Consider the following 25605-nt stretch of genomic DNA (forward strand, 5'->3'; position numbering starts at 1 on the left):
ACTATTGTTAACACAAGTCATGGAGGCTTACCTCTTTACTATTGATACGCATTTGATTACCGGTTGCTTCTGGATCTCCATATCTTAACCAGCTTATTGCTTAACAGAATGGCCGAAAGATTTCAGAATATTCATACCGGAGAATCAAGCCTTGTTGCGTTTGGAACAATAGTGCACTATGTCTAAGAGTGGTTAATACTTTTAAAATGTGCATGAGATTAGGCCCTAAAAATGCCGGGTGAAAGTGGAGTTGGAACACTGAGACTCTCATAACAGTTGGGTGGGATTCTGTGAAGCCTTCTTTATTTTCTTTCCCTTTACTAAGTGAGACAGACAAACGGAGATGGAAGAGAAATTGCTGCTGTGAACTTAACTGGGGCTAGCTGGAAGCTTTGAGATAACAGCATCGGTTCTTTTGCGTCTTGTTTGAAACCATCGGCATTCTTGTTTCAAAAGTCGTGCTTCACTTCCCGTTCGTTGGCTGCGTGCGTGCTGACTTAATATTTTTCACAGGGTGCTCACCAAACGTGTTCAGTATTGTTAAGAATAATAAGAAGCCATGAAGACGTACCAAAGACTGCCCGCATTGTTAACCTCGGTATTAGACGGAGGTGAATGATCACGTTTAAGTTTCGGCCACTTTGCCCCCGGAACAAGCTGTATCACGAGGCTGGGTAAATCTTGGAGCCCCACCTGAACTGATGGCGAAGAGAGTTCTGCTGGGAGTCGAACTCGGTTCAAATTCCGGTCGGATTAATCGATGTTCTTAATGAAGAGGTTATTAGTGCATTTCCAGGATTTCTTCAAAGAAATGGCTGAAGAGTGCCTTGAAACATTCCACTAGGATTCCTTCGAAACTCTTGCTAATGCACTTATCGATTATAAGCTTCGATCCAATTCATTACACAGCTGAATGAGCATTATGCAGTATATACGGATCGGTGTACTGACTGACCTCTTTTTTGCCGTGTTTAATCCAGGCGCGCTGTAGGAGATGCCTGAGTGACAACACTGAAAACCTCCCACATTAGAGCAATTTTGCGTGCGTTGACCTTACCACAGTTCTGCCACCAAGCTCCCACATTCTGATCTAGACTAGATCACGCCCTTGCTTTTCTGCTGTAATTGTTAGAACTGTAAAACTGGATCTCATCTACAGTCAGATAATACTCAAGATCATTGAAAAGGTACGTTGCCTAATTAGAATTTATTTTTGGCAGGGTTGAAGGTTTGCTCATTACTTTATTTCCGCTAAGACTTAATTGGTTTTAACATTTTCCTCAGTAGTTTGTCGTGGCAGAATGGTGTTATGGAACACTGATTGTTTGCAATAAAAATTTATGTAATTTGCGTAAACTTATCGATTTTAGTAAGGGACGCCGTCCTTCTAAACCATTCCATGGGTAAAAATGAACTCCCCATTAACTACAGTCAACAAATAGAGTAGCAGTGGCGTGAGATAGCTAATGTATATTTTATTTATTATTTAGTTAGTTTTCTGTCTGACGACAGGTCCATATGAACAGGATCCTTCCATCCTTTTCTCGGACTGGGACCTGTTCATATACGTTCTTGGCAGATGATCCAGAATTGGTTTGCCATTGCCTTCTTCTGTGAGTGATGGAGTAATTGTTGGGATGCCACGGAGAAACCGGGGAAACCCCCGGAGGAAAACTCCGTGTTGCCTAGACCACGGCCTTGCCCAACACAAGTTATAAATTCGGGCACCGCCGGGAATCGAACCCCAGACCCCAGGATTACAAGGCCAGCGTTCTAACCGCTAGACCACCTCATCTTATTATTATTTAGTGTTCTGTCTGACGACAGGTCCATATGAACAGGATCCTTCCATCCTTTTCTCGGACTGGGACCTGTTCATATACGTTCTTGGCAGATGATCCAGAAGTGGTTTGCCATTGCCTTCTTCTGTGTGTGAATGGAGTAATTGTTGGGATGCCACGGAGAAACCGGGGAAACCCCCGGAGGAAAACTCCGTGTTGCCTAGACCACGGCCTTGCCCAACACGTTATAAATTCGGGCACGCATGTGTAGGATCTGTACATCGTATTTATTATATTGAACAGTAATAAATTTGAAGTGCGTAAGTGGAGCTTCTCTCATATTGAGGGAATGCAATGTGCTGAGGGTATCTGGGCCTGAGGAATGAAGTAACAGGAGTCTGGAGAGAAATTAAAAGTGAGGGGTTAATGTTAATCATTAGGATGATTAATCAATGATGATGATATGGCAGGGCGTGTAGTACGAACGGGGAAGATTATAAATATCAGGATAACCGACTTCTCGACATTTGGTAGGCCTATTTGAATTGTGAAGGGTGTGGAAGGAAGTGGTCGTAGACGATATGAATTACTGTCCTGCCATTTGACCAAGGGATGTAGGAAGCTGCGAAAAGATTTCTGTCCGGAGAATCGAGCCCAAGACCTCCAGAAGTATGCGTAAAGAGTAAAGAACTTCCGATGTGGGAAGGTCGTATTAGTACAAAGATTATAGTGACAGGGTGGATCTGTGACAAAAGGCTTTGCCTTCATTCAGATCACAGAAACAGAGGCCTTATTAATCGTGGTAATTGTGCCGTCGCCAAGCACCCGGTTTACGCTGACAATGTACCTCCTTGCCATTCCTCCACGTCGTGCCCATGTGATTACGTGATTGTCCTGAGTCGTGGTGATTCGGTATGACCATGAAACTTTACATGTGACATTCGTTGTCGTTCCTCGTGTCTGTAATAAACAGGGCTACTAACCCACGACCATTTTTATCTGTTAACCGTCTGATATTTTGTAATCGTTGACTCATTTTGTTACTAGAAAACAAGGTTTATCATGAAGATGACTTGTCTTCTGGGTTTTTGCTCTCAGTAATCTGGTAGAAGTTTACCGACGTTTTGGAGGCCCATGTTGCCTTCATCATCAGGACATCTCTACTTTAATAGCGCGAAAGGGTTATTTTCCAGCGTAGTTATTTCAGTTATTTAAATTATTCCATACATCAAAATGTGCCTGGGTGAGTGTTTTCCCACTTGTGTTTGCCATCCGGCCACTGTGCAGTGCATTGCACCCCGCTTTTCGTCTGTTTCGTGAAGAAATGGTACGCTTCGTTGAGTTAGATATGGATGTCATTGTTATTTTTATTACGTATTCTTAGATGGCAAGTACCCCGAAAAGGGGTTACGACGGTCAAGCTTGACCATAGACGATGGAAAAAAAAGGTAAAAAAAGATGGCAAGAGAATGTTATTTGGAAGACTGAATACAAGCTTTGTGTCTGCTTTCCTTAATAGTGACTACTTTCTACTCTTATAGATCTTCGAAGTATCCGATCGGTTGCCTGTTCTTTATTTGATAGTTTCAGTCTGAATTTAGTTTCTTTGTAAAATACTACGCCACTCTGATAGATGAAAAGAAAATATTGAAATGTATCTTAGAGAAATAAGATGTGAAGTTTTTAAAACAATATGCATATAAAAAACATCAGCTTCCTAACATCGAAATGGAGCCCAAGGATCATGTTTCGTGAGTGTTATTATGTAAATTAAAGGAATTTGTAGTTGGAGGAGCCTCGTATAAATGAACTTGAAAGAGCTCGGCTGTGTGCGCCAAGAGAAAATCACATATTTCATATGAATGCACGGTTCTCTGAGTTCTGATTGGATAGACAGCGTGACGACATGAGAGGATCTACGGAACGATGGGTCGGATACCCCGAGTGGCGGAGGTCCCGTGCTTCACGGTAAAACTGGCTAAGTCCTGATCATATCAATGTGGTAACTATGGTAACTGAAGGTTTTAATCTGAAGCCGTGAAATGTTCGTCGATTCGGGGGTTATGCAAAGCATAAAGTACTCCGGTACTAGGCGCCAGGTCGCTGTGGTAACTGAGAACTTATAGGAAATACTAGATTCCTCGATGCCAGAAGTCTATAATGACGAGATCCAATCAATTAGACCAATGAATAAAAATTGTTCTCTTCTTAGGTCCCGACAATTTCAAAATATATTGTCTTACGTCTTCCTGTTTATTCAGGGAACTAAACGAGCTGTCGGTCTCTATGGCAATGCGTCTGGCTTATTTACGGATAGTCTTCGTTCAGAAAAGTGACCTACAGACAGTTTACATTGACTAACGGTGTCAAATTCCCGAAATTTTGAAACCATTGAAGAAAGGGCGAAACGGGAAAGAAATTGAAAAAATGGGGGGGGGGGAGAAAATGCTTGATTTTCAGAAATAAACAATTTAATATTACTATAAGAAATGAAAGAAGTGACACTGAAAAACTGAGTTTTACTAGACGATTTTTGAATTTTGGAAAAAGTAATTTTCATGGGTAACACTATGTGTGCTTCATTGCGATTTCAGGATCACACCGTAACGCAAATTAACTCATACATCAACTGTAGCCGTTGCGCAGGGAATTAATGCTGGCAGGGAGTGGGTTCACCTTCAAAGTAGAGACTTTATTGGTTAAGTTGAGGATGGGCAGCGCAAGAGAAATGTGCAGTCTCTCCAGCTTGCTGATGTGAAAATTCGTGTATTTTTAATATTTCCTATTTTGCCTCTTAGTATATTTCCTCTCAAATTCCCCCCACTCCCAGGGGAAAGCCCGTTTCTTCTCCTACCTCGCACGTTTGACACCGACTGACTTACTCTCATAATACAATACTTGTGGGAAGCATGGAGAGCATTCAGCTTGTCACAGTGTGTTCTTTCACAGTAGTGAGCATATTATATTAACTTGTTAAACACACAAAAAATGTGTATCTGTTATGGACGTATTAAAATGCATGTCGGTATAAAACTAATTGACAGTCTTTTTTCTAATGACTGGTCATTGTCAAGAAACACGTCTTCAGCACACAGCATCTTTCAACTAACATTCTGGAATACGTACGTAGTCCCTTTTCGCGCGTTGTTCTTATTGTACAATGGCGAGACGCCCACCTCGTGTGTTTTTGGTCAGCCGGGCAGTAAAACAAGAGAGTTGTTGCCATAATTATGTTTTCATACAGCAATAAAGAGGATGTCCGGTTAATTCTGCCGTAGATGAAATAAAAGTGTGTTAAGGATTTCTCTTTCTGAGCTTGCTGGTTCGTGTGGTTCACGTGATGAAGTCTTCACCCTTACTCAGTTTATGATTTAATTTGTTACACATAGGCCAAGAGACAAGTAATGCAGATATAATTTTCGTGGCGAGATCTCTTGTAAAGCGTCCACTTAGAAAACCTAGGATATGGGAGGGCAGTTATAAATTGGCTCTTAGGGAGATAGGTGTCAGGAAGGGATGGCGGGTTGTGGCATTAGCGATTAGCTTAAGGGTGCTGCTGCAGCAGTGTTCGTTGTGCCGCCGAAATAGTTGCTCTGTCGTGTTCCTTCTGTGTGTACTAATTTCGTCTCATCAACAGCAAGGGTTAATCTGTTCGGCTGCTTCGGTTATTCAGATTACATTTTTTTCTGTCTGGCTTCCCTGACATCGCCTGCCTTGGAATATATTGGGGGGAAAAAACTTTCGGATTCCGTTCTCAGACATCCTTTCTCTTTTCCAAATGCCGTATCGATATGTTACTCCCAGTTCTTCAGTATCACCATTGCGTTCTATAAGCCTTCAGTCTGTATCTTGCGGCCGCTCTGAGGAAATGAATATCTGCCGTCCATTGTCAGAGTTCGTTCTCGTCTAACATTCTGATTCAGTCACGTGTTCTCACTTCTTACAAAGTTCATTTCAGCGGACTGTGTCGCTGTCGCTGTTAAAACCCAAGTTTTACTTCCAAGCAACAGCAAGTTTCATATAAAATGGATGATTTTCTAAAATGTAATTCTCAGGAAGTTAGTTTCAGCTTCATTTGCTACAAATTGCCTTGCTTCGAACATGTTCAAAGCAAAGCACTCAGACACTTTTCTTACGAGAGACAAGACAAGATGGGGTTGGTCATGCATTGTTTTCTGCTTTGTCGGCGTAAGCAGCTTGCTGGGTTCCCTGCAGTGTTAATGCGGCTTCTTTGTCGCAAAGTACATGGTTCTCTCGTTACAAAGCAGCCAGTACTTTCACTTAAGTGTTCTTTAACCCTTCAAAGGCCAATGGTAACTAGTATATGTACCGCCAGCTGTAACCATTAGCTCTGTGTCCACAGAGTATTTATATTACGTATGATTCTCTCCGTAAACAGCGTTAACCAGTTGATCTTTGCAATGATGAAATGTTGCGTTTACCTCTGGCTGCATGAGTTTTGGGACACACTATAGAAACCCGTAGAGTGAACTCCATGTAGGCTATGGTGGTATGTGAACGTGTTGAGGTTTCCCAGATTCTTTAGAAGATTGCTTATAAGCCACAGCAATTCGATGGAATTTGTGCTGTAGTTCCTGGGCACTTTATTTCAGTTAGGAGGCAGCAGGTAGAATCGTCAGCATTCCAACTAGCTTTGTTTCTTGACCTTCAAAATCTGGAATGTTAGGTTTATGCACTAAATGACATCATGGTCTTAAAACGAGAATTTCAGGACGTCTTCTGTTTAGAAACAGTCCAACAACATTCTTTTTATATATTTCCAGTCTGAAGAAAAACTACAAAGCTGCAAAAGGTACAATAAATACTGGCTTTTTTACGTGTGAAAAGTCGTAACTGCTTAAATTCTTTGTGGTACAGATTGCTAGACTCTATGTAAGCTACATCAGTGCTAAAAATAACTATGACTTTGGCCACGCCGTTTGAGGCACTCAAGTTCTTGGGGCCCTTCGGACATTGGGGTTGCGAGTTCGAATTCCTTATTTGTAAATTTCTGTATGTATTGTATTGGCCTGACTCGATGTCGTAGAAATCCTCCTGTTAGTCTCTAACACTTAGATTCTCGATTAGTCTCTGGTCATCCCACCTGCCTGTGAGTTTCCCGAAAATAAGAAAAAAATGTTCAGCAAACGCTGTTTCACTAACCTACTCCATGGACAAGGGAGTCTTAGCAACGTGTACGTGAAATTGTCTTCGTATGATTTGTTTCACAGTTAATGCAACGAAATAAATCATGGAGACTATCACAGAATTATGTTATTACAATGTGTGCCATACTGTTTTACTTTCAAGCGACCATAACAAAAAGACTTTTCAATCACAAAGTCTACCGCCGAAAAATAACTTCGTGGTTAGTCCCCTTAAGAAACCTGTTTTAAGCGCGTTACTTACAAGATTGTTTCATGCATTCAGACTTGTACGAAATTTAATCACCAAACATCCGTTGTTATTTCTGTTCCTGTCGATCTCGTATGTGTAAGGAATAATGTTACGTACACTAGTACTGTAATTTGTTAAACTTTCCGATTAAGGTGTAATGTATAATAACTTCATAATTTTGAATCTGCTTTATTGTGCGCTGGCAGAGACGTTTAGGAAATATGTTGTGAGCAGAGTCATGTGAGTGCTAGGAACATTTAAAATCAATTATAGGCATATTATCATTTGAAACACAGTCTTAGTTGCTAATATACTAATTACATACACGAATGAATCTTAAGATCTTAGGGTTAGTTTCGTTCAGATGTTTAATTTAACTGACGTTTTTAAAGACTGCTGACAAGAATAATAAGCGTAAATTACTTTTGACATTCAGTAGACATGCCTCAAGGTGAATAATTACGTAAATCAAGGCGTCACGTTTTAAAGGAACTTACGAAAACGTTTTTAATTGCAGTAGGGTAATTCGTGTGTGTGTTATTGGATAGTCCATATTTATCGGTAGAACGCCGTGTCTTCCGCTTTATAGTGACTGATTCTAAATTTTACATCCCACAATTTTCTATGGACTGTGATTAAAATTAAGATAATTACGTAGTGTCAAGTAATCAGGATATGTAAAGTTCTTCATTAGTGCAAAATTCCGATCTGTGACAGTGAGACCAAAACACTGTGCAAAGAATAAACATGTGTATGATCAGGGATGTATATGTCCTGGGTGACCGGTCGATATGGTGCCTAGAATTTTCTGCATTTGTGCGACGTTAAGATTACAAATAATCAACCAGTCATGTAACTCGCCAGTTAACTCTGTGGAGCACAGTTCTTGAAAGACGTACAGTCCGCATTTTGTAGACCGTTGAGATTTATTATTGTGTTCTCAACAATCCGCCACTGGACCTTATCCTGAGCCAGTTCAATCCAGTCACACCGTCGCTCAGTATGTACTTAAAATCCGTTGTGCGCCGTTCAGGCTACACAATGGACAGTCGTGATGAAAGGACAAAGTGTAACCCATGCGCCCGCCTCAGGCTACACGTTTTCTGTAGGCTTACACTTCCGCTCTGGAGACTGTGATTGTTCTCGGGCAGTGCTTCTAGTACTTCGTCATCGGCATCGCCGACGGTGATTTCATTCCATCAGGGACAGTCACGGCCTGTCGAGAGTTACGTAAACCTGGCACTGCAGTCTTCAGATGCACTTTTTGTTCGCACTGGCAAGCTCCACTGCGTGTTCGGATGTTTTAATTTGATTTGTTTCAAGTAAAACTCTTTGCCCGTGCCTTTGGGCGGCCAGTCGTCAGCTCCTCGCACGATTTCGGGGCTCAATCCCACGACACTCCGACAGGAATTTGTTGTGGACAAAGCGACATAGAAACCAGTTCTTCTCAGAGTGCGTTGGTTTTTCCCTGCCTATCAATTATGGGTTTCTCCACATTTATCATCATCGGGAGCCGATGGTAGATAAAATTTTGTGCCACAGTATAGAGGCTATCGCTGTAAGTGTATCTTTGTTACAAACTAGAGGCACAGACAACCAACCAATTGCATAGCAGCACGCGTCGGAAGTGAGTGGTTAGGATCCTCACTGCGTATTCAGAACTGCTCGCAAAGCTCTGGTACCCTGACTGTAATTGTTGTGTTTTTCCCTAGTTACTACATAAATTTTGGGGCAGTGTCTTAGAATATGCCATGTTTGATCCCTTCCTCGTCCTTTCCAATTCATTATTCTGTTATGTATCAGACGTTATATATTTGGTGCTTGCGAAGAAGGCCTTAAGCCAAATGTAATTTTATTGACTTAACTGTTTAACGCAAATTTTAACTACGTATATCACCGGCTTTACCGAACTTACTGAAGTGTGGGAAGAAATATGTGCAGATATAATAATAATTGGTAGAGACGTCGTTAGGAAATTCCCCGAAAAGTGTCCTAGTCAGACAGCGAAAACCTCTCTGTTTAAACACCATATCGTTTATCTATAACATGTTTTATCCCAGTGACCTGGAATTTTCGAACAAGGTTGTTGTAGGTGGTCGAAAGAATGTACAAGAAATCGCCATTAGTTGATGAGTCGGAATTCATCCGTGTATCCTGTGCTTTCGTTAAGATAAAATTACCTTCTGCGTTTCAAGTTATGTGTACAGTCAGCAGCGAAATCATCACTAGAGCCTACAGTCTGCTCTGAATCACCAAGGGCCGCAAGGCAGGCGAGGTGTGCAAGAGGCCAAATCAGCCGGCAGGTCATCATACTGTTTCTGGGTTTATTTTGGCCCACTCGTCCTCAACTGCTGAGTTCACATAGTTTAGAATAGGTTGTTTGTGGTGGGTGAACTATAAAGGCTGTGTAAGGAAACGATCGTAACTTTTTTTAAGACACTACCCCCTTTTTTTCGGAGATGACTTTATGCTGTGACAGCACGTTATCACACACGACCTCAGTTCTTATTCGGGGCTTCGCCTCTGACCCGGAACTTGGACGCTCACAGTCATAAATGCCAATATTATAATCAGTTAACAATATAATTTTAAGAAGACCTGATAATGGCTCCATATGTTGCTGAAACATTTTAACTATCTAAATAAATTACTTATAAATATTCGCGCAGACTCGTTAATTGTAAATTTTTCGGCATGGTGGTCGGACACGAACATCATCTCGTTAGTTACCACAACCAAACGCTTTCTAAGTGTTCGACATTGCACAGACAGACGTAGCAAGTATCTGCCGACTACCACCTGGTTGCTTAACGCTGCCTAAATTGATTGGAGTTGATAACTGCCTGAGGCCTCAAAGTTATTAACGGTTTGTCTGTATCTGTAATCGCAGCAAAGGGATCACTGGACCCTTTCACATTGCCTTGATCGGCCATTGAAATGAGTTTTCCTTACGATCATTGTATTTTGGGATGACAGCCCTCATGGTCAGAGACTAACATCTGCAGAATACCGCTCTGCTCTGATTGCAAAAACGACTTATTTTCAATTGCGGAATGTGTTTCTTGTTTATTTATGCTTCAGAAGTTATAATTTTGCAAGTCATCTGATTTAAAAGGAAAAAGAAAATAAATACTAATGAGTTTACGTATATGTTCTACGTCGTGAAATGCAAATGTAATTTTTTTCTTGAAGATCTCGTTGCACGTGAAACAGATGCATAGAACAATACCACAATACAATCAGTATGTAACGTTTATGTGAAATACCTTGCACTTGGAGACTGCAGACTATCAGCGGTCACTTTCAACTACAGTGTACGTAAGGCAGGATAGAAGAGTTTCAGTATTTTGGAGGACGTACTGCCTCGACCTTTAATGTCGGTCTAAGATCCAAAAAACTCTGCAGTGAATATGCATTGCCATGAAAACCTCAAGACATCATATGCAGTAACGTTATATCAGTGAATAACAGAACATACTGACAAAATTATTCTAAAACCAAACTAATTTTTTGCTGTTTGAACGAATTAAGCATTTTCACCTCAAGAACCTTATAAGTCTGTAGGCACTAGTCTGACGTGGGTAATGAAACAGGTAGACTATTCGTAATATCAGTTGAACAAAGCTCAGTTTCCCTAATGAAAACTTGTCCACTTATAATGTTCATATTGCAGAGAGAATGTGATGTTTTTGATAATATTTCTAATAAACTTTGGTGTCGTATTTGTTTTGTTTTTCTCGTACAATCTACTAGCCTACTGCAGAGAACATGAAGTATTGGGATTCGTACTATTGACTGCGATGTGAGAAAATATTTGTAAATAAATGATTAATGTCACGATTAGGCCTATAAATGACGATCCCTACTGCGTGGAAATGTGACACACATTCCTAGTTGATTGGTCGTTTAGTTACTTCTCATTACCAAAATTGCAAATGTAACTTAAAAACAAATTTTCTAACCTTTCTCATTCATTTTGTGTAACTCAGGTGAATTCTGAAACATTTTTATTTATTTATTTTTCCCTTCTGCTGCCTGACGATGTTGGAATTTTCTCTTAACGTAAACATGTGATAGTGTGTATAAACTTACGAAAAATAAACGTGCTTCCATAATCCTCCACTTAGCACTTCAACAAACTCCTCTGTTTGTTCTGTACATGGCGCCTGGCAGATTAGTTTAATGTTGAGGCGTTGACTTGCTTTCTAGGTTGACCGGATTTAAACCTGTGCCCAGGATGCTTTCATGTTTGTATATTTATGTTTTTCTCAGATTTACCAAAGTGCTACTTCTTTATACAGGCCAGCAGCTTCTCCCAATTCATCGTACTTAGGGCTAAATCATCATTACTTCTCATAATACACAACCTCTGCAATTAATACTAATTCCATGCTGCAGAGTCTTTCAGAAGCTTATAGTCGTTCAAATAATTAAACATTTGCCCTCATTTTATGGATCCCAATGTTCACTGTCGTGTTTACAAGAGCCGTACGTTGGTCCTATCCTAAGACATGATCCAGTCGGTATTTTACATTTTAGTATCATAGTCCCATTTACGCCTAGGTCTAACAAGTGATTTCTACCCTTCAGGTTTTTCGACTAAAATGATATTTCTTATCTCATCCGTCTTGATTTGATATCCTGATATTTTGTGACGGAAAGTACAGCCTGAACATTTGCAAAGGATGGATGATAGAAAATAAAAAAGCCAAAACCTTGCGTAATATATGATACGGGGAGCTGCAGCTAGCTGGAGCCGACAGAGAACTGTATGCTCTGAAGTCAACATAAAGATCAGAGCTCTTCATTATAGCATAGAGTTTTCTCCAGCATCTTTTTTTACTCCCTCTGCCCTCTGTCTTTGGCCGAAATGGTCTGCTCGGCGCCATGCCCTAAAACACCTTTCTTCAGCGAGAGAGACCAAGTATCGCACCCACCCGGAACAGCAGGTTAAACTGAGACACTCGGGATAAAATGGCCGAAATCTCATCTGTTGGTTGGGTCACATTTGAGCCGAGTGGTTCGGTGACGTATTTTTACAAACATGATCTTCTGTTCAGGACAGAACAGGTGGTAATGTTTGGGACCCAGGCTCCATGTTCGTCGTCAGATAAAATGAGACCAGTTTTCCCATCACTAAGTCACTGCAGTTTGTGGATCCCTCTAGAGAAATTCATGTGCCGCCAGTCTGAGAACATCTGGAACGCTTGATACCAATACGAATGTAGTGTTACGTAATTCAGCTTTCGATCTCTGGTATGACAATAATTAAGGTACGGCAGTTCTCTCTCTCTCTCTGATTTTTCAGTTGCTTGTGGCGGTGGTAACGACAGTTCATGCGCAATAATCTTGTGTTCTAATTTAGCGTTAGTTTTTTTTTTTTTGTCTTTCAAAATGTGTTGCGCTGCTGGAATCATGATGTGCGTATCGCATACGATGGATTGGAATTCAAGCCGTACAAGTGCAGTGGTTCCTAATGATGATTCCTACTCACGTTTGAATGGGCTTCCCGTTGTACTGGTTATTGTGTGTTTTCTATGTGTGACGTAGTGAATTGAGGGCACACAGACATGATTATTGGCACAGCTGCTCCTTTCATAGCAAGATGTGTGTCTGTCTGAAGATATTTTACAGCCTTCGGGGCTACCTATGACCTCCTAAAATTTTGTGCTTCTAACATTGAGTGACCCTGCTTATTTAACGTCTCTTTGACTCGTTTATGGCGTACTTGCTTTAAGACAAAGTATTTATCTAACAAACAATCCACAATTAAATATGACACACTACCGTGTATTATATGTATTCATTTTATTTGTTTTAAACTTTAAGTTAATTGAATTTGTGCTATGCTAATGATGACCTGAGTGTCTCATTCAAACAGAATAGAATCAGACGTAGCAAAATGCCGTTAGCTTTTTCTGACTCGTATCCGTGAGGAAGGACTTTCTGACAGGCTTCTTCTTTTGTAAACGCGTATTTTGTACTGCAGGTGTAAGGAACGCAATTATCACGTTGGAGAAAAATTTGTTAGAGTCAGAAATGTGTTACATTAAAGTGGATCGTTGATACTTGCACGACAATTGGCTGCAAACAGGGTGAGTTCTAGTTTGGCAATGAACAAACATTCAGAGGTATGAGTTAAGAGGGAATACGCTGTTCAAAATGGACAATACAACACAAGGTTTTGACGACGACTGAATGCATTGCAACGAAGACTGGCTGGAAATAAGTACTTCACTGCAATAGCATACAAATTAATATGAACTGGGTGTCTGGAGGGTTGTGTTTATTTTTACAGTTGTAATCCACTTTTTATACTTTAAAAGTAACAACAGACCTATGGCATTGCCATGGTTCTGTGTTCGTCCCCCGAGAATGCATTCAGAAATTTCCATGAAACCTTGAATAAAAATAATGTCATTCTTGTACTCTGTACTTTTAATTTCCTACAGTTAACCAATATGGCGGTCAAGCGAATTCCCCTCTAGGAGTGACGTTAGCGCAATTTCATGCATATCCTGATAATACAACTTTTTAAAATAATTAATTTGTAGACTGTAAAACAGCAACATGGAGGCTGCCCAAAATCTGTATTTAGCTTTTTATTTGATCTTGCGTGGCCAGTAACATTATCATCGTGAGACCATACAGTTCCAACTTTGTTAGATGATAGGATAATACAGTGGGAATACGTGACATTAAACACATCGATCATGTGGGCATGCTAGTAACACTTTTCACTTGTTTTCGGAAGGTTCTCAGTTCGAACCTACCCAGATTACCGGTTATCCTTACTGTAATTCTTTTGTGATTTTCCTCAGTATGTACAGTCGAATGCTGTAAGCGCTTCAATTAACTGAGGTACTCTGCCTCCAAAATTGCCAGTAATTAGTGTGAAACGAAACTTCAGCTTTTTTACGCGTGTAACGGATATGAGAAAGTGTGTAAATTGACTGTGCACAGTTTATTTAGCAGATAATCACCTAGGTAACCAGAATTGAAACCGTAAGATCAAAAATTAAATAAGTACCATTGACTTTCGTCACTTTTGTGGACATTGTAAAAGTCAAGCAGAGCGCAACTAAGTTGCGGTAGAATTTCAGACTGCAGCTCTGGATTTTCAGTGTTCGTACCCAAGACCGTCGCTTGTAACAGTGAGCCGACATGATATTTCCCAACAAAGGAGCCGCGCGACCGACGTACCTACAAGAATCTAGACGGGTATTCAAGAAGTACTCGGTTCGAACGTCCGCCAATCACGCTTAACAAAAAATAGTCTGGAAGCCTGAAGGGAAGAAATAATTCAGAATACCTAAGCGTAGATGGAGATTTTCATATTAAAATAGATATTTGGTAAACAGAGCTCGGGAGTTTTGACTGCGTTCATCTCATTTGGGATAGGGGGCGGCCGGGGGCATGTCTTCTCAAGACCTCTTATTTTTCATGATTTTCCTCAAACTGTCCACGTGAATCCCGAACTACTAATTTGAAACGGGTGACGAGTGTCTCTTTCAAAATCCGTACATTTCGCCATTCATACTTTCATCTCATTTTATCTTATTAAACGATGAACCTCCGCAGTTGAAACAACGTACTGAAATAACAGGAGCATGAAACATAGTCTCAGAGTCGGGTTAGACGTCGTGGCGAAAAGAAACATCCTTGTCCATGCTAGGAATTAAATCCGAGGCCCGGAGCATCTGCAGGCGTGGAATGATGCAACCGTTCGAGGCCATAAGCTAGTTACACGGTTAAAAATTACGAGATCCTGGAAATATTGTAGTCAGGTACTCTCTCTAGTGAAAGGTATTTATGCCGGCAAACACAACAGAAATTTCTTTTGAAATTTGAAATAAAACAGCAGTTTTAACCTGTAGCAGACTGATCATGATGCTTAAGCATAAGCGTCTCGAAACACCCGTATAAGCAAGTTGCACGTCTACGTTCATCCTGTGGCATTTTGTAGCCCTTCGAGGTAGTTGGCACCACACGAACAAGCGGGCGACCTACAGCTGTCAGAGTATAGCAACGGGTTAAATAACCGAAGAACCATCGACGCGGAACTCTGTTGGTCGGCCATTTTAAGTGAGTGACATACCTGATCCGTGGCGCCGTCTACCGACGGGGTCCAGGTGTTGACGCCATTGCTGCAGCTCTCCTGCTTTCATATACAGCCGCAGGCACTTCTGACCGCTCCACCTCGTCCCCAGATAACTCCAAATCGTGCATCATCTGCATAATTTCACGTTCCTTCTTCAGATCTACTTTGTTGACAGTCTCCGGTGGTCCTCCACCGTTCGGTATCGGTGTTGCAAACTTCAGATTCGCCAGTGATCCATATGATCTCGATCTGTGTTCTTGACGAATCGAATATGAGAACGCCCTTTCGTTAAGGTGCCCTTTTTTCCTGTATATTCCGGTGTTGAAGGGCGATTCTTCAACCACTATTATTGGCGGCGGGGGTGAAGAATCATCGCTGTCACCATTCACAAGAGGCCCGACCTTTTTACTGCTCGATTTACCATCACGCTTGCCCGATTTCTTCTTCTGTTTCGTATCCATAGTTGTGTTAGCGTACTGTTGCATGAGATACGCCTCGTGGGGGAAATGCGCGGGTTGGAATGACGCGATTGGGCTTAGCGGTCGTGCGGACGGCATGTAGATGGGCTCCTCTATAGCAACTGGAGGGTGATGGTGGTGTTTCGATTTCTTGCCGGCCGCTGGAGGAATCGCTGCCATGATTGGCATTACAGGCCCTTGGTGAGGCCCTGCAGGTAAAAGAGGTGCTTGGATTATGGATCGTCCAGGGATTATGATGCCGGGCTTGACTGGACGATGTGAGAAAGTGGAGGCCGACTTCTTCATGTGTCGAGGGTGTGGCAGAGTGGTAGTTGGGTGTTGGACTACCAGAATCGGACCCGGATGCGGGTGGTAACCGTTCATCGGAATGGGCTGAGCTGACGATGGTCTCAGCATGGAGCCGTTTGAGTAGTGATGCTGATATGGCATTGTGCCTCCTTTAATTAGTGTGCCGCTTAAAGAACTGGAAGACCTCATACCTCCTCCATTGACTATGGGATGTGCAGCAGCGCCTCTAACCAAAGAGCCATTCATTAAAGGGTACAACTCCTCTCTACTTCCGCCCATCATTTTCTTCCTTCTTGCGCGTTCTTTATTTGCTTTCTTGCTTTTACCGTCTTCTTTTGTAGGCGGGGGTGGAGGTGGAGATGTCACAGGGGTGACCATCTGCCTCGGTCGGCCTGAACGGGCACTTCTCATGGTGCTGCCACTGTAGTTACCATAAATTTCTTCCCGGTCCGCCACTGGGCCAGTGCTCGACCCGGCCCACACCTTGTGGTTTTCGTCTCCGTTGTATATCGATATGTCGTCTCCAGCTGACATCGTCGTCGTCGCGTTTGATGTGAGGGTTCCATTTTGGTTCTGTGTTGATGGCCCTGGCTGAATTTGACTGTTTAGCGTCAAGGTGCTTCCGCTTGTAGCAGCTCCTCCCGACGGCGACATCCGACGCCAACCCTCTACTTTTTCAATACTGCTCGTAGCCATTATTGGCTGTGACTCTGCATTGTGGCTCCTAAGGGTGCCATAAACACTGGTGCTGCCCCCATCAATATGACGGGCATATGATGAATCAGCATAAGCATGGAAACAGCATCTCACGAGCGCGTTTGCAGCCATTTCCCGTTTGCAGATAAAGGCGTGACATTCCAAAACCTTGATACCCGTTGTCCGGCGCAAGATAGCTGCAAATAATGGTGGGTGGCTTGGGTTGGGGCTTCGAGCGAAGGGCGAATCCAGTGGAAGGAATCTTGGGGTTGCGGGCTGGGAGGTACCCGACGTTGTTTTCTCAGGCACCAAGACATACCTGACGGCTGCGCAGTAGTGCAGACTGTCTATTGGAAAGAATCGTGTTACTTTCTTGTGATTCTCGTCGACATTCTCAAGCAGTAAGCCGTTACTCCATACACTAAGCCAGGAGTCGATTCCTCTAGCGCCGAGGGCTCCTTGCTCGGGGTACAGTTCACGGAGAGGTTCTTGAATACCTTGGAGGCCATCTTTGGTCACGTGGGGCACGGCAGAACCAAGATACAAGACACGGCACCGGCAGATCGGCGTAGAATCGGGTTCCCCTCGGGGAGACGCCATTTTTATACTCTCTGACTATATGCACATATATATATTTAATCTCTCCGTCGCTAGCTGCAGGACAATAGTCTGATTTTCCTACTATTTATGTTTTAACTTTGTATTTATTAAATGTATTTTTTTTGTCACCGTCACACTTTCACGCGCATTTTACTTTCTCATATATTCACACACACGCTCTCCCAGGTTTTTATTTTTATAATTACTGTAAAATATAAGAATTAACTGAACTGTAATTTCGTTTCTACGAAATGCTAGTTTTGTTTCAATTCGAATTCCATATCTAGTACCGTTATTCTGTTAACAATCACTTCATAACCATTCACACGTTATTGAACGTTTTCGAGTTTTAAAACGAACATCAATTATAATAAACACCAGTTATTTCTATATCACTTTCATCCACGTCAGTAATACAGAATGAACAAGGAACACATTTTAATTAGAATTTAGTTCTTACAAAGACGTGAATCACACCTCACTCACTGCCATTCACTCGCAGACTGACCTGCGGTGTACATGCCCATGATCATTCCCCTCCATTTCCACCTGTTACCTGAACGACGCATGCGCCGTGCTCTGAGAGTACAATATGCACTTTGGAAACATCAACACCAGCCACAAATACCACAACTATAGCCACTGGAAAATAACAAAAGGCCATCTACATCTGACAGCCGACTTGACACGAAACAGAAAAATGTAATGCAGTTTGCGTAATTTTACGAGAATTTACTGAGTGACGAAAACAAAATATTTAAAAATATGTTCCTCATTTGGATGGTGTGAACTGTACAGAGTTATCCACGTATCTGAATGTGAGCTGAATGCTGAAAAGGTTCCATCTTCCGCTAACCCGTGGCTAAGGTGGAGGACAATTTATGTGGACCAATGGTAAACGCCCTTTCTCATACTTCAACCAATAAATAGCGGTGATACATGAAGTCTTGATGCTGTGCAAAATAATCTTTGTACACCTAATATAAATAAGACTTCAAGTCGAAGGCAATGACCGACCATGTGTTTGGGTATGTCAGTAGTTGAGGTGTCAAGTTGCGAAGAAATAAAGTTGTAGAGCTGTCGTCGTTTCGTTAATTTGCATTTCAGTTTTCTAAGAATGACTAATGCAGTCAGTTAATACATATATTTCATTCATGAACAAAACCAAATGATTTGACGTGGTTTAATGCTCGTATTTCGTATTCAGGGAGCCCGGAGCTCGAATCTCGGGCCGAAGACGAACGCTGACTGAAATCCTTAGTGTTTTCCCCCTGTACGACCAGGCAGTTAATTAAAATAGGCTACGACGTATTCCTTCCACATTCTGTCTATCTCATCGTTAACAGTTATATGCCTACTCGCGTTATTACAATTTGCGTTATTTTACTGAATAATCTCAAATTCTTCCAGGCAACAAGCACCAAAACTTGAGGTTTTCGTGAATTTCTTAACCCCCTTCAGGTGGTTACTTATACTGAATTATTAAATTATATTTAGACGAGCTTGTTTTTCAAAGGGTTAATGGCAAAACCTTCTGCGTTTTTGGCGTGCTGATAGGTTAATTAAAATCCATGATCATAGACAGCTTTATCTATCAGCAGTCAGTTGCTTTATAGTTATTTTTCCTTGGTTTGTGTAGACGTAGTTATAATCCTCTATCTGTCCTAGTTTCTTCTTCGTTCTGTATGCCCTTCTGTATGTTATCTTACTGTTTATACATTTACCCTTTGTGTTCTCGGTTTTTCTTTATCTCGTCTTCATCTTGTTTTATTTTGTGTCCTTGATTCTCTCCTTTCTTCGTTTTCTCGTTTTATTTCGTCATATTTTTAGGAAGTGGAGCTGAAGGATTTTAAGTTTCATGTAAGGTCGTCGCTATGTTTTAATGCGGTTGATGTGCTCATGTGCGCGGAACGGAAAGGAGGCTGTCCTTTGACCACGCGACCTTCGTACTCTTTGCAGAATGTAATATGAAGTAAACTGTGCAACGAACTTGCGGTTTATTTATTTCATTTTAATAAACTGCTACTACTACTGCTACTACTACTACGCAGACACATCCCGTAACATTCCTCTCACACAGTGGATCATGACGCTTATTGATAACAGACTCCATAAATTCAGCGACTAAGGGCTGTAAGTGAAGGTACAGATCTGAAAATTGAACAGCCTTGGTCAGTTTCCCTACCCTTCATGTTGGACGTATTGTAGTGTAGTACGAAAGAGTCGCACAGAAAGGCCTGGAAAACGCGAGTCCCAGTCCAGGCTGCCGCACGCCTGCCTGCTCTTGTTGTCAGCGAACACGTCATCCCGTAGGCCACCAAGATCCCGCTGCAAGGCGGACGGCGGTCTCACTGTGGGAGCGGCACCACTACAGATGCCGGACGTCGATTTGGTGGCGTAGAAAGTTCTGTTGCTTTGATCGTGGAACCACTGGAATGCGGACAATGCTCAGAATTAGCTCTGCAAATTGAAGAAGCCTGTCGCTGCCATTTCCTGACATAAGGAGCGGTAAATACAGCCATAATGGCTCCCGTCGCGGTTCTATGCCCCACACTGTGTCACGAGGTTTGTGGTCTCGTCGAATGTCGACGGCATATTTGTGTGTGTGTGTGTATGAAGGATCGATGAAGAAATAATCATGACACCTAAGATATTGACACAGAAGTTAAGAAATAATAGTAAAGGTTAAGTTGCCTTAACCGTTTAAAGGACAGCTGTGACTGTATGTACCACCTACTAGTTCTACATTCAGTAACTCTGCATTTTACTCACGGAGCGTATTCATGTTTTTGGGACTCCAATAATAAAAACGATAATTTTTCTAAACAGCATTAACCAAATGATCTTTGTAATGGAGGCGCGTTGTATTTTCTCTGATTAGGAAATGAAAATTTAAATATCATTTTGATAGTCTTCGTGTATCAAAGGGGCAGGAAAATGTGACCGCAAATATTTCTTTGAGAAGAATGAAGTTACATAAGGATTTTAATTCAGTAACAAACGTTAAAATGAAAATGGAGTAAGATATAGAGGTACTAATAGAAGACGTGTTTTCATTGTAAAAACATATTTTACAAGTCAGTCTTGTATGGTGGGAACTGAACACGAAAATTTAACAAGGCCAACACATGTAGTGTTAGCTGAAAGAAACCGAAATATTTAAAATGAATATTTGTAATTAACATGACGTATTCCTGTTCTAACCAGGTTTGAAGCATACGGTACGTAGTAGGTATTCTTAAGGAAATTACTGCTTTTATGACAGTAGTGTCTCGTTGATTGCAGTGGGCTCTAGTAGAGATTAGGCTTACTAATGCCAGATATTTTCGAACGTTGAGGTCACAGTAGAAGTTTTATGCAGTCCGATGCAGTTAGAACCAATAGACCCGAGTTACTATGGGATTTGTGAAAGACCTTCAAAGTGATATAAGCACTGATAGACACGGTGGAGTGACGTCACAGTTTTGACTTACGTAAGTGATGTGCATCTTGGCCATGTGAATACTTGAAGGCTGTGTCCGCCCACACAAAGGCAAAATTAGTTTTAATGACTTTTCTCAACAGGAAGCTTTTTTGTTTGACTTATAATTAATAACTCTGTAGATAAGCGCATTTATTAAGTAAAAACGAATCTATAGCTGCATGCATATATTTGGATTTCTGCGTGTTTCAACTGAACAGTTGAGAGATAATAACAGTATCATTAAAAGCGTAGAACTACAAAATGTGTAAGATGGGGATATTTGCAGGGGGAAACCCTGAACTGTTGCCGAAATTGGCGGAGAAATCCGGGACAAACGTGTAAGAAATGGATAAGCCGGAACAAGCGACCAGCTAATAGGTCTACTTTACGTAAGATGGTGATTAGAAGCCTTATAAAACAAACGTAAGCGAGATTTCTGTCCATGCATTGAATTCTACATTATCATAGGGCACGTAGCGTGTCCTATTGCTAAGAGCCGAGGCAGCTCAGTTTATTAAGCTGCGGGCTAGACGACTGGTTTCGATTCCCGGCAGGGTAGTTTAGGGTTTTTTCTGCGAAATGGATGCAAATGGTGGTCTCGTGGGTTGTTGCGCCGTGTATTTCGAAGTTAGTTTCGGAGAAACATAATCGCCTCCATCTTCAAGGTTAAGATGGAGGTTGTATGCTGACGTATCGGAGGAGCACAACGATTCCACCTTACCTTCAGGTTTCCCAGCCATTATTTTGTACGCATTTATCTATCACCTATTTCATGCATGCTGCACGATCGCCCAACCCCCTTGCTTTGAATGCACCAATAATATATCTTTAGGAGTACAAAATGTGTAGTGCTTTAGTTTTCGGTTCCTTCCAACTGCCTTGCAATCCAAATCTTATCTTCAGTACTCAATACGTGTTATTGCTTGAATGTGAGAGATGCCTTTTTCCGTTTATGGTATTATTGTGCAGCAACATTTTACCGGCTAATTTTTAAAAGTGCTGTCTGAAATACGTAAAGTCTTAGGCAAGAGACTCTATTCATGCTGAAGATTTCTGTCTTCTGGATTGTTGCGCAGTGTAGTATGGTAGATGTTTACCGTTCAGGCTATTTACTCCATTATTGAATCTCTACAAATTGCCCAACTGCTTTCTACTTGTGCAGCCAACAGCTGGTGTATTCCGCGCCTTTTCATTTGCATACTCTTGTGCTTGTCAACGGGTTCTAAGAATATGGCCTGTAGGTCACGGTACAGTCTGCTGCGCGTGAGACCAATAAGGAATCAAGTAACACATTCCTATGCGTCAGTCTTCAGCGGTTTGAGAAATGCAGGAACTGTAAAAATCGCTCAGTAGCAAACCCACATCTGGGATATCATATCCTGTCCCTGGAGGAACACAGCGATTTTATGTGCCTCCTTAGATTTTAATGATGCTGTATCAAGTATAATGAAGCTTTGAATGTGACGAGAAATGATTGAAATAAATTAGTCCTTGCATTTACTGTGAGCTAGCAGGTTTACTGTGGCCTGGCGTGGCCGAGAAATGCGTGAGACGGCATCCGGATGTGAAGCGGATGTACTGAATGGGTTGTCGCGGATGGCCGAAAAGGTGCGGTCCTTTAACTTAGGGGTTGTGATGGAGACTGGCAGCACTTCATCTTGAAGCCTAGCATGTTACGAAATGTTTCGGAGATCCCCGACAATGTCTTCAAGAAAAAAGAAAAGTTTGACAATTTGGACTCAGTGTGGCTTAGGACAGGAACCGGCAGGCTCTTATGCACACGGTAATGAACATTTGGGCTGTCTAGAACGCAAGTATTTCCTTTACCAGCTGAGCGACTGTTACCCTCTCAAGAATGCTTCTGCTCCTTGCAGTTACTCGGTTATGAAATATCTGCTTTTAGTAGCATTGGCATTTTTTCAGCTCATTTCATTCCTTCTTTGCTTGTTTCTGTGCAGTGCAACGTTGGAGTTTAAAGGTTAACATTTCTGCTTCTTGGTGGTTTAAGTCCTTGGTTTGATTCTCGGGGAGGCCGGCTAACCTGACAGGATTTTTCGTTGTCTTTTCTAGTCCCTCCGCTCACACACAAAGATCGTTTCTGAATGTAGAACACGATCAGTTTTCATTCACATCCTTTGAAATTGATCATTCACAATTGTGTTTCCGTTCTACGCTGTTATAAGCCAAGAAGCTGCTGAGAGAACATCGAAGGGGCTAAATAAACTGTCGGAGAGTATTAATATGTTCTTTGTTCTCTCTGTCTGCTGAGAGGTCGAAATGAAATTAAATAAAACCATTCTAGTTTACTTTGACACGTGTCATGTGTCGCTATTGCACTGATTCTTGTCTCGTATGGGCTGACTATGATATTTGTAGTTTCTATTACCAGCCGAAAGGAGGTAAAGGGGTCATTAACAGACTTGTTTGTCTCTAGTCGTGTCTGCATGGTGATTCGTCTATCATCAATTTTCCCAGGAAGTGAACAAGAAGACAAAAAGTGATTTCTTCCGGCCTCCTTTCCTGTTGTCTGTCTTCTCAGCTCTGGTTGGAAAGCTGAAGCAGTGTGATCTGATGTTTAGTCTGCTTTACTAGATTAATAGGGAAGTGACCATATCGGCGAGTATTCACTATGTCTGACCCTTCATTAATAAGTTTTAAGCGAGGTGACGGAATTCCATAAAATCTGATACGCCTAGCATTAGTAAAAATAGAACAGGAAAGACTTCCTGTCTCCTTTGCTATTTGTAACTCAAAATTTGCTGTCGTGGGAGATGCGGACAGAACGGCGTTCCCTTACTGGATTCGCGGCACGAGTTAGCCGAATCTTCAGTAGGCCCAGGACATTACCTATTGATCTTCGATTTTTAATAAAGTAGTACTTTAACTGTCCTCCAGGTGTTGAATGCTTTACAGACATGATTTTTTTTTTTTTTGCATCAACCAGCAGAGACACGAGTGTCGCTAGACGCAGAGTGATCATGTACTAAGTACTATATTAAGTTTACAGTCGCTGCAACTTAAAGGTCGTTATTAATGGAAACAGGAGCCGGGATAGCTCAGTCAGTATAGTGACTAACTACGGGCTGGACGACCGGGGTTCGATCCCCGACGGGGGTAGAGGATTTTTCCTCTAGCCTCTGGGGCCCACCCAGCCTCCTCTACAATGGGTACCGGGGTCCTTTCCCGGGGGTAAAGCCGGCCGGGGCGTGATGCTGACCACTCACCCCATCTAGTGCCGAGGTCAGGGAAGAGAGGAGCTATACCTCCACTCCCCCCAAACGCCCACATGGCGCATAGCGGGACAAACTTTACTTTACTTTACTTTATTAATGGAAACAAAACGCGCATCATATGACATCAGCTGAACGTTCGCTCTGACGTTATTCGTAAATATTTGCGAGCGGAAGGTCAAACAACTAGCAGCACGTTCTCATACACTTTTACAGGCCCAATGTCTAACTTCATGGAGTAGAATCCTTCAAAAGATGATAGTTGCTCAAGTGGTCAAGAAATACTAAGATTTCTATAATACTGAAACGTTTCTTATTGTGTCCACGGCAGCTTACAGCTTGGCCCTATACAGTGCCAAATGAATCCGACTCACGGTCACAGTTTTCTTTCCAGAATTCATTTTAATATTATCCTCTCGTGTTTATCTATCGTTCGGCTTAACTGAAGTTCTGAGAGCCGTCGCCTATCGTAGACCTGCCTTACTGTTTTGTGCTGATGGTTACAAATGAAACACGGAAAGGAATATTGAATATTTGTATCTGATAGTGAATGCCTTTGTGAATGCTCGCATGAAGTGGACCAAATCTGGAATACAAGACTTGCAAGAAAATTCTTGTTTCACGCCATTTTTAGTAGACCGTCGCCAACACAGGACAAAAATTACGCCATGAACAACTTGATCTTTGAATAGTTTAATTTTAATAAAATTAATTATCGAGGTAGATAGATTTTGAAATTGTCACTTTTGCCAACAGATTGAAATAAAATAATCCCCATTCCTGATTTCATCTCCCAGTCTCTTTTGATTGCCCGAAATGTTGTGGGTTTTAGGGGAATGTATTGTCTGAAGCGTAAATAATTCATAACGGTTCATCCAGATAGTTTCTTAAATTTCTCAAGAGATGGCGGGAAACTGTAGACGGTTGGTAACGAGAAGTCTCTTTCGTACGTTAGCAGATGGCAGAGAACTGTAGAAAGCGTTTTACCACCAGCAGGTTGCTTGTAAGTTGTGGCCACTCTGCAAGGTGGCGCAGCCATGCAGAAGTTGGCTGATAGCTTATAACACACTATAGCTAATCAATTCTAACTGGTGAAAGTATGAGCATTATTTATCTTCTGCTTTGTCTATCCACTCTCCTACCCTGCCACCAACCAATCCATCCACCCATTTATCTGCTGTAGTCGTCTGGGATGTGACACCGTGTAGTGTAGCATGTTGCGCCAGTCACTATTCATAATCATCTTGCAGCCTTATTGGCCTGTACAGGCTAAACTTTGTAGTTCAATCTAAGTAGTCTAACTACCGAACGGAATAAACTTCACAAATTAAGTTCTTTGACATTTCTATTCTTGTCGTATTCATCACCCTTTCTTCCCTTTCCCCTCCTGATTCATCTGCTGTTCCTTCTGAGTCTTACCATTGTCCTCCTGCTTCTGCCTTTCCTCCTTATCCTCATCCTCGTGTCTTCTTCCTCTTCATTCGTTGACATCTTTCTTCGTACTCCAGCTCTGTCATTTTTTATAAATTCTCCTCTACCTTCTTCGTCTTACATTTCCTCGTCCTGTCTT

At 41.8% G+C, this 25605-nt stretch overlaps 1 protein-coding gene across 1 annotated transcript in view; it reads right to left on the bottom strand.

Moving 5' to 3' along the window:
* Positions 1 to 17864, bottom strand: part of LOC110829429 (uncharacterized) — a 37130-nt gene extending 19266 nt beyond the window's left edge. The window contains exon 1 of the mRNA XM_022063131.2: positions 15277 to 17864. Within this exon, the coding sequence (XP_021918823.1) occupies positions 15294 to 17342 (2049 nt within the window). The 5' untranslated portion in view covers positions 17343 to 17864 and the 3' untranslated portion in view covers positions 15277 to 15293. The remainder of the gene's footprint in view (positions 1 to 15276) is intronic.
* Positions 17865 to 25605: the final 7741 nt, after the last annotated feature.

This window comes from Zootermopsis nevadensis, unplaced genomic scaffold, assembly GCF_977971745.1.
Source record: "Zootermopsis nevadensis isolate Lab colony 2312 unplaced genomic scaffold, Znev_1.0 Znev_ptg000027l, whole genome shotgun sequence".
Classification (NCBI taxonomy): Eukaryota; Metazoa; Arthropoda; class Insecta; order Blattodea; family Termopsidae; genus Zootermopsis; species Zootermopsis nevadensis.